General features: G+C 43.7%; 2 protein-coding genes across 3 annotated transcripts in view; one reads left to right on the forward strand and one right to left on the reverse strand.

Annotated features, from left to right (window-relative positions):
* The first annotated feature begins 3,037 nt into the window (after positions 1-3,037).
* On the forward strand, positions 3,038-6,436 carry LOC104472371 (tubulin beta-6 chain). Of its 2 annotated transcripts, XM_010088020.1 has the most exons (4): positions 3,038-3,182; positions 4,787-4,895; positions 5,084-5,194; positions 5,316-6,436. In XM_010088020.1, exons 1-4 carry the CDS (start codon positions 3,126-3,128, stop codon positions 6,386-6,388), a joined length of 1,350 nt encoding a protein of 449 aa, XP_010086322.1. In that variant the 5' UTR covers positions 3,038-3,125; the 3' UTR covers positions 6,389-6,436. The 2 variants fall into 2 exon arrangements, with proteins under 2 accessions (XP_010086322.1, XP_010086323.1); XM_010088021.1 differs by lacking the exon at positions 4,787-4,895 and having other exon boundaries at positions 3,126-3,159.
* Positions 6,437-9,089: 2,653 nt separating this feature from the next.
* ATP5E (ATP synthase, H+ transporting, mitochondrial F1 complex, epsilon subunit) overlaps positions 9,090-9,280 on the reverse strand; it is a 325-nt gene continuing 134 nt past the window's right edge. Inside the window, exon 2 of the mRNA XM_010088022.1 lies at positions 9,090-9,219. Coding sequence (XP_010086324.1) covers positions 9,090-9,219 — 130 coding nt within the window. The remainder of the gene's footprint in view (positions 9,220-9,280) is intronic.

Here is a 9,280-nt window from a genome sequence, read left to right on the forward strand (position 1 = left end):
CAAAAAAAAAAAAGAAAAGTAAAAGGAAAAGCTATTAAAATGATGTGACGATTCAATATATGAGGTGACATAGAGGACTTGTGTCTGGGGCAGATGCAGGCTCTGTGTGACTGGGTTGCAGGTCTCTTCACCTTTGGCCCAACACATCGGCGTTGTGTAAGGCTGCTGTGCCCAGCGACGGTGTGATTGCAGGGAGCAGGCAGGCTGGGTTTGGTGGTTGGTTGGGTTTTTTTGCCTAGTCCCAAGTTTTAAATTTCTCAAGCCCTTTTATGCTTCAATTTACAAAGGAATACAGGCCTGTGTCCATTTTTAGGCTATTCTTTAGGGTTCAAGACATCTGAAGAGTCTTTATTATCTCCTACCAGATTTAGTCAATAGTAAAAACTGTTTTCTAATTTTCCTGCAGAAGGTTTAATTGTCTGCGTGAGTGGACTACCAGTCAAAAAAAAGCATCCCAGCATGCCTGCCTGCACATGAGTATTTGTTGCTAGGGGGTACTGTGTGGCACTAAAAAAAAAGAAAAACGACCAAGAAAAGCAGAAACAAAAAGAAACCCCAGTAACTAAAACATGCTGCCTTGCTTGTGGTCTCAGCTTACGCGCATCACCAGGGCTTTGGTATCTAGAGCCCGCGCTGAAGGCAATGGAAGCAGCAGGCAGCTGATGGCAGGCACTGTGGGACAGGCTGTGCCCAGTCCCGGCTGCTCCTCATCCCCACTGCGCCAGAAGTCAGTCCCTCGAAGCTTTCCACCACTGCCTCCTCCTCCTCTGGTGACGCTCACGCCGCTATCAGCAGCAGCACATGTTGGATGGCGGTGCCTGGGAAGCGCGCTTGGGCAGTTAAGAGGCTTGAGGTTTCTCAGAGCTGAGGGATGGCAGGCCTGCAAACAAAACCTACAGAGAAACAGGCTTTTCACAGACCGAGTCTGGTGTAGAGACAGACTTGGGGGTTCACAGACATGCAACTGGGGAGGAGAGGGAAAAGAGGCACAAACCCATCTCCACTTCACAAAGCACCTCAGGTGCTTTGTGTCTTGTGCTATTGTTGTTAAGACCCTGCTAGGAAGTGCTTCAGAGGAGGCACATGATTCCAGGGAGCTATTTTTAGCAAGAGAAAAACCAATGTTAAGAGATTGCATATTTATTTAACTTCCCCCTTTTTTTTTCTTTGCTTGTGAGATGCTTGTGAGTATATATATTTATTGCTGAAATTATTTTGCCAATTTTTTTGGACAGTGAAGTAGCATCTTCAGCCTCTTTGTAAGTTGTGGCTACTGCAGATTAACACCTTGCATTTTTTAAGTAGTATTTATTTAGAGTCAGTAGCTCTCTGACACTGTGTCGCTGCAGCTCCCATTCAGAATGCAGCAATTGAAGATACAACTCTGAATTGCACTATTACTTTTAGCTAAGCGTAGTTGGAGAAAACAACTATGAAATGTGCACGAATAAAATGAAATTTGCTTTCAAAGTAAATGGCCAAATAGCCTTTCCAGAATTTTAACTTAGGACATTGTAGTACAGATCCACGATGTGGCAATGGAACATAGCTGTTATGTTGTCTTGCTGCGTAAACTAACCTGTTTAGGGAATACTTTTTGGAAAATGATTTAACTACTGTGTTTTAAGGAAACAAAAGGAATCTACCTGAATTTAAAGTCTTGCTTTCATTGCTCCCTACTGAGGAGGGCTCATAGCTTGGCAGAGGATGACAGAATGTTTGCTGGCTGCTTTTTTGCAGTGCACTTCTGGTGCTAAACTTTGTCTTAGGAGCCCTTGTCCGTTCTTCCATTGGCTCGTGGAAGAAGTGGAAGTCATCTGTGGTGGGGAAGTCTGGAATAAGCTGATTTTTCTTTTGGAACAATATGGAAGCTCAGAGGTTCCTTATCTCTAGCAACCCATAAAGTGGTAAAGTAGTTACTTTCAATGAGTCAACTCCTCCCACTGTCATCTTTTTATACAAAATAATTTAAGGTGCTTTCCTAATTATAGTTCCTTTTCCTATCCTTAAAAGGAATACTTGCAAAGCACTGACAGCCATCTGGCATGTAGTAAAACTACTATAAGCTTCCAGAAGAAAAAATGTTGCTCAGTGATATTAGTGCTCTTTATCAGCAGGCAGCACGACTGTGTCACGTTTTGCTCAGCCTGCAGCATTTCCTTTAACACAGTGAAACATTTCACACAGTGAACGTTATAGTTAACTTCAGTGAAGCTGGGTTTTCACCTGTAGCGTTTTTCTGGCAAGTTCTGAAATGCTACATCTCAGATATAAGAAAATAAGAAGTATAAAAAATACTGTATTCATGGCAGGAAAAAGATGGGGGGAGTGAGAGCATCGGTGCCGGTTAGTCACAAGTTGATTCTTGGCTGAAATGGATGGATTCTTAATGAATGTTTGAGGAACATGTATCCCTGAGAGTGCAGTGTTTTACGGTGTTATTTATGCTTCACAAAGGTTGTTGGTTTTGATTTTTTTTTTTTTGATCCTGTCCCCCTCCTTTATGCAGTTAGATGCTGAGAACGATGCTTATGAGTGCAGTGGAAGTTTGCCTGGCAATGTGCTGAATGCTGTGATTAGAGGAGGCTGCTGCTCAAAAGTCGTTATTGATTTTATTCTGGATGTTGTCCTGTATGACTCATGATGTTAACATTTCAATTACGTGGCAGAAGCACATGTAGTTAGTAAGTTAAGATCGCTCATTTTTGGCTATAGCCCCTCTATATGGGTATATACTTGTGTATATATATTATGTATAAAATAATGAAACATGCAATGTGCACAGGTATTCATGAATCACACTGCTTGCTGCATGGAGAACTAGAATTAATTGTAAGGGGGTGCGTGTGACTTTCTTTTCCAAGCCACTCAGTCATGTACCTGTGCACCTGCACCCAGGCAGGAATAGGCACTTTGCCGCCTTGTGAAAGGCTTTGATGAGCAGCCTGAGCTGCTGGCTACTCCCCTTCTGGCTGGGTGACAGCCCCGCGGGTATAAAAAGGCCCCTTGGGGCGGACTGTGCTGGGTGTAGCTGATACAGCAGCAGAAAGAGGGCTTGTTCTGGGGACTGCAACCAGAAAACCTGTGTCAGGTTGTAGCTGCCAACAGGTCTAAGGCACACAAAAATGCGTGAAATTGTGCATCTGCAGATTGGCCAGTGTGGGAACCAAATTGGAGCTAAGGTAAGGTGTCTTTTCAATATTGGTCATTCGTAGTAAGTGCTGTCAGTGGTAGTAGGTTAGACATCATTAATGGACAGGGACTTTTTTGGGGAAAAATCACCGTGTTAACTCAATGGTAGGAGGCATGGCATGGTAGCAGTGTGAGTGTTTTGATGTGAAAGTCATAAAATGGGCTTGCTCCTCATGCGAAGGCTAATGTTAAGGCTGTCAAAGCATGAAACATCTGCAAGAACTACGGCACAGTGACTGTGAAAAAACCTGCTGGGACTCACATTCCCAGGGGCATTCGTCTAGCCTGCAAAATACTGGGAGACGTGAAGGAGCCTGTAATTCCAGGGCTGCACAGTTGTGATGCCAGTGCTTTAGTTCAGCCATATGTCAGTAACTCTGCCACATTATAGTCCTTAATATGGGATTGGATTAGTTAACAGAACGGCCAGTGCTACCAGTGACCAACTAGGTTTTTCTCAGCGTGGCACAAAGTGCAGTTAAGGATTCCTGCCTAACTGGCCTCCTGCCAGGGGCAGTCATGTCCTTTGGAGTACTTTTGTGTAGTTCAAACACTGCCATGGTGGTACTTGGAGAGAAGTTGCTCATTGCTGACTGTGCTAGGAGAGGAAAAAAAAAACCAACATTGCTTTTTGCTGTGTGATGCCCATCTTTTTTTTTTTTTATTTTATTTATTGTTTAGTAGGAAGTTGTCACAAAAAAGTATCTGGGTTAATTTGGGGCTGGGAGGTCTTTGAGGACACATGACAGCTGAAGGATTGTTCCATTGTGTTCTTCCCCCATTTCTTGCTCCCACAAATCTAACCTTGATTCTTTTTATTGGAACGTGAAGCTGTGGATGGCCAGGAACTGTCGTGTTAGACCCAGAGAGTTTGAATGCAGCCAGTCTAAAGGTTTATATTTTTTCTGTTGGCTTTGACTTGGAAACCTCACATGTCTAATGAGACCTGTAGAAAAGCACACACACACTGAAGCACCGTGCATATGGTGTAACTGTACACCCAAATTGAGCCTGGATGCTGAAGCAGCCCTTTCACGCTGAAGCAGTCGGGTCATTAGTGGTGGGTGTGACCCGTTAGCGCTGCTGTGGCTGCTGCCCAGATAAGAGCCCCAGGACAGGACATCCATGTGAACGTCAAGATAGGCCATGTGGGGCCAACGTCTGTTTGTGGAAAGCACTGCTCACATACACATTTGTGTGAGCCAGCTTTGCCATGCCACAGTCCCGCGACGGGCCTCATAGCACCCCTCCCCGGTCCACACACCCCTCGGACTTCTTTGTTCGGCTCATGCTAACTAGTACCTGTGTTATTTAAACTAATATCAATTTTCCTTCACTGTAAAGGGAACAAATTGAGGGCCTTCACCTATTAGTGCACAGGTGACAGCTAAGCGGCGTAAATGGGCTGCTGTTTTCCCTTGAACTGACTTGGGGAGGGGGAGAGGAGGGTCCCTGCTCTGATCTCATACGTAAATGGCAGAACATCCCCACCTCAGGCACAGTGCCCGCTGCATGGGCAGTCAGGCACTGCTGAACACAGTGTGCTGTAAAGAATAAACCTTTGTGAGTGTATTGAACCGCTTTCCTTTTTCAGTTCTGGGAGGTGATAAGTGATGAACATGGAATTGACATCGCTGGAAACTACTGGGGAGATGCATTGCTGCAGCTTGAGCGAATTAACGTGTACTTCAATGAGGCTTACTGTAAGTGCTCAGCATTGTTAGGGTGTTGGCAGAGCAATTGGCCAAGCCAACGTGAAGGGTAACATGAGTAATTTAAAAAAAAAAATCCCCAAATCACTGTAGGTGGGTTGGATTTTTCAAAGCAGATTGTAAACCTGTCCCTTTGGCTTCTAACAGTAATTGTTCACATTAATTTTCTTTTGTCCTAGCCCATAAATACGTGCCCCGTTCTATCCTGGTGGACCTGGAACCTGGTACGATGGACAGTGTACGGTCTAGCAAAATAGGCCCACTCTTTCGACCTGACAATTTTATTCATGGTATGTACAGCATGCTGTCAAGTACAGCTGTCTCAAAATGGCCTTTTAACTCCCATCTTTGTACCCTTTAAAAATGCTCTTGTTAACTTTGTGGCTGTTCTTTCTGTAATTCTCTTTACAGGTAATTCAGGTGCTGGAAACAACTGGGCAAAGGGCCATTACACTGAAGGCGCTGAACTGATTGAGAACGTCATGGATGTGGTCAGGAGCGAGTGCGAGAGCTGCGACTGCCTCCAGGGATTCCAGCTCATCCATTCGCTTGGTGGTGGCACAGGGTCAGGTATGGGCACGCTGCTCATCAACAAGATCAGAGAAGAATATCCCGACAGGATTATGAACACTTTCAGTGTTGTGCCGTCACCCAAAGTGTCTGACACTGTCGTGGAGCCGTATAATGCCATCCTCTCCATCCATCAGCTAATAGAGAATACAGATGAAACCTTTTGCATCGACAATGAAGCTCTATACGATATATGTTTTAGAACTTTAAAGCTCACCAATCCTACCTATGGTGACCTCAACCACTTAGTGTCCCTAACGATGAGCGGTGTCACAACCTCACTCCGTTTTCCTGGTCAGCTGAATGCAGATCTGAGGAAGTTGGCTGTTAACATGGTGCCCTTTCCTCGTCTGCATTTCTTCATGCCAGGCTTTGCTCCACTGACAGCTCGAGGTAGCCAACAGTACAGAGCCCTTTCGGTGCCAGAGCTGACTCAACAAATGTTTGATGCACGCAACATGATGGCAGCTTGTGACCCACGCCGCGGCCGTTACTTGACCGTGGCTTGCATCTTCAGAGGCCGAATGTCTACCAGAGAAGTGGATGAGCAGTTGCTGGCTGTCCAGACCAAGAATAGTTCCTACTTTGTGGACTGGATCCCTAATAACGTCAAAGTGGCCGTGTGTGACATACCACCACGAGGACTGAAGATGGCAGCTACCTTTATTGGCAATAACACAGCCATCCAGGAGCTCTTCATCAGGGTTTCTGAACAGTTCTCAGCTATGTTCAGAAGAAAAGCATTCCTCCATTGGTATACTGGCGAAGGTATGGATGAGATGGAGTTTTCTGAAGCAGAGGGTAACACCAATGACCTTGTGTCCGAGTACCAACAGTACCAGGATGCCACTGCAGATGTTGAGGAATACGAAGAGGTGGAAGTAGAAGCTAGCCCAGAAAAGGAAGCACAGTGAAAACGATGTAATATTGAAACATTCTCCGAAAAAGCCTATTGACAATCACTAAAGCAATAGGCATCATCTGTATACTGAAAATAACACCTTTCTTACAATTTTTTTCTCTGCATCAGGACAAAATATATCCAATAGTACAATCCAATGCTTTTGAAATCAATGACAGCTACAGGTTACTCTCCTAAACAACTGTTGTCACTGAATCCCTCCAAAAAAAGAGACACTATGAAGACAAGTTGCCTCCTAACAGCCTTTCTTGTACATGTATTCACTTCTGAATATTATCACCAGATACTGAATGTACTATACAGCCTCTGTGTGTGCATGTATATATCAGGCTCATAAGGAACAGCAACATATGCTGTCAACTCATCAAATGTATTTATTCTCAGGTAAACACAGTCCATGTTTTGTTTGTGAACTTGGTACTGGTTTAGGAACGCGTGAACATCTGTAAGGCCTATAAAGGCAGTATCGCTTTTGTTACACACTCAACAGACTGATCTGGATCTGCAGACATGTTCATTCCTTAAGTTGCGGGGAGGGGAGGGGTGGTAACAACCTGGGGCAAAAGTTGTATATGCACATTCTTACTTTTTTTTTTTTTTAAGTACTTTAATAGTTCTATCACATTGCTGGCTTATATTATTGCAGAGCTTGCATCCATTATAATTGCATGGTTTGTTTCAATTTCAAACTATTGAGCATACAAAGTTGTGAACACTGTGTAAAAGTTTTGGTGTCGTGGTTTTTTTTCTCTGTGTACTAACTACTGTAAATTTTCTTCCTATCATTCAGTACAGCAAAATGGATGGAATGGATTGCAGCTAGTTAGATGTAAGTTCAATGGCAATCACTAAATCAAAAACATATCTTCACTTCAGGAAAAAAAGTTTTTGCCATTCACAGCCATCTACTTAACAGTGTATTTATAATAGTCTTTAAAATAAAAATTGGATACCATTCTGTAAAATACTTTAATACTTGAAACATTTGATGGACAAAAATCATAGTTTATTTGTTATTACATTAAAAAATTTAGCTTGTTCTATTATTCTCTTAGACAAGGGAGTTTATTACTCTGAAGAAAGTGATGCCTCACATTTGAGTCAACAGCAGCAGTGTCTGGGGGAATACAAACCTGACGCCAATCCTGTCAGCGTGCTGTATTTCTCTCTCTGCAGCAGGACAGCATTACACTCGCTGTGAGGACCCACAGTAGCAGGAACATACAAACGCTCCCCCCAAACACAGCTGAAAGCGTGACTCCACCCCCCTAGCCAAGAGTGGAGAGTGTCACCCTCCAGTCCTACTGTTTCCCAGTGCTTGTGTCCCTCTCCCTCCCAGTTAAATGACAAAGTGATAAGAAGGACAACCAATAGCTCAGTAATGAAAATACAGTCCAGGGATTTCTGCACCTCCTACAGGACACCAGGTCTCCAACTCCCGACTCATGCTGTGTTCCAGACAACTTTGGAGATTGGATCCCACACAGCACATCGTGGAAAAACATCTTGCTTTCAGTTTAGTTGTAACCCAAAGCCTAATAGAATTGATTTTCACTGAGTTAGTTTTGTTCTAAGCACAAATGGAAGATGAAAACCACGGTGACAGATAATTTTAAAGCCAGCAGCGTACCACTTCCAGAGGAGAGAACTGACAGGTATTTTTAATTATTGAAGTCATGTGCCTATATTCTCTGTTGACCTAGGTTTTAGTGAAGAAAACTTTTGTCCAAAGTGATCGTTAATCATTGAAATGAAATAGGCAGTAAAATTTTTAAATAACAATTAAATCTCTCACTCATTGATGTACCTGAAATATCAGCATGAAACCCAACAAGAGATTGGCCTTAACAATAATCATACGTTGTTACTGAATGGTAGACTGTGATAAAAACAGTCTTCTATTTTAACACGAGTGAAAGATAAATGTCCCTGCAAAAAATGGAGTACTTTGTTTCAAGAGGAACACTTTCCACACAATCATCTGTTTAACAGAAATTATATTTATTAGCATGCTGATTTACATACAGAGGCAAGTTTTACAGTTAATGTGATGACATATTGCAGAGTCTTGAGCTTGCCTACAGCTTTGCAGTTTGCTGTTAGAGTATTTACCACAGATCGGTTCCTATGAGAGATTTAAAATACAAGTTATTCGATTCAAGAATATGTACAAGGTATGCTTCAAACAGAAGGTAATAAGATTTAATCTCAGATCAGGAACAGAAACTGTTCTACTTATAAGATATTTCAGCTGCTTGTGATGTATGCAACGTCACAAATAAAGGCACAAGTAGCATCCATCTTTCACAGATGGTTGATAATAAATCTGCTGATTAGGGGAAACCGTAGTTCAGAGAGGCTTAGTACATAAAGAGTCACAAAACCTACGAACATCATTACAGGATACGTCCATAACAACTTTGACCAAGCCCTAAATTTGTTCAAAGCAGAGCCTGATGGAGAAAACATCTCACCTTAGTGAACCGCCAAGATTACGCAGTTACGCAGAGACATCCACACACACTCGCACCAGCCAACAGCCCGCTCCAGTGTCACACACGAAGCGCAGAGCCCATCTCCCCCACACGGCACGGAACAAGCCAGTCACAGGCTGTCACCCACCCAACTCAGGGTGGGACCCCACCCTCCCCGTGTGAAAGCTACAGCGAGGCACCCACCGGCCAACTCACATTTTATTCCTTCTTGGGTTTCACAGTTTTCACGGTGGCCATCGCCGCCCTCTCTGCTTCTGCTTTGTACTGCGGCTTCAGGGCTGCTCTGACAACCTGGGCACAGATCTGGGAAAACCGGATGTAACTGCAGAGAGGGGAGAAAAGGGGGGAGAACACGGAGATGAGACCCGAACCCGTCCCAGCCGCCCCTC

The sequence above is a fragment of the Pterocles gutturalis genome, unplaced genomic scaffold (genome assembly GCF_000699245.1).
Source record: "Pterocles gutturalis isolate BGI_N339 unplaced genomic scaffold, ASM69924v1 scaffold47856, whole genome shotgun sequence".
In the NCBI taxonomy this organism is placed as follows: Eukaryota; Metazoa; Chordata; class Aves; order Pterocliformes; family Pteroclidae; genus Pterocles; species Pterocles gutturalis.

Coding starts and splice junctions, on each gene's coding strand:
- LOC104472371 (XM_010088020.1), top strand. CDS start 3,126: ATGCGTGAAATTGTGCATCTGCAGATTGGCCAGTGTGGGAACCAAATT. Junction 3,183..4,786: donor GGAACCAAATTGGAGCTAAG/GTAAGGTGTCTT, acceptor TTCCTTTTTCAG/TTCTGGGAGGTGATAAGTGA. Junction 5,195..5,315: donor ACCTGACAATTTTATTCATG/GTATGTACAGCA, acceptor TTCTCTTTACAG/GTAATTCAGGTGCTGGAAAC.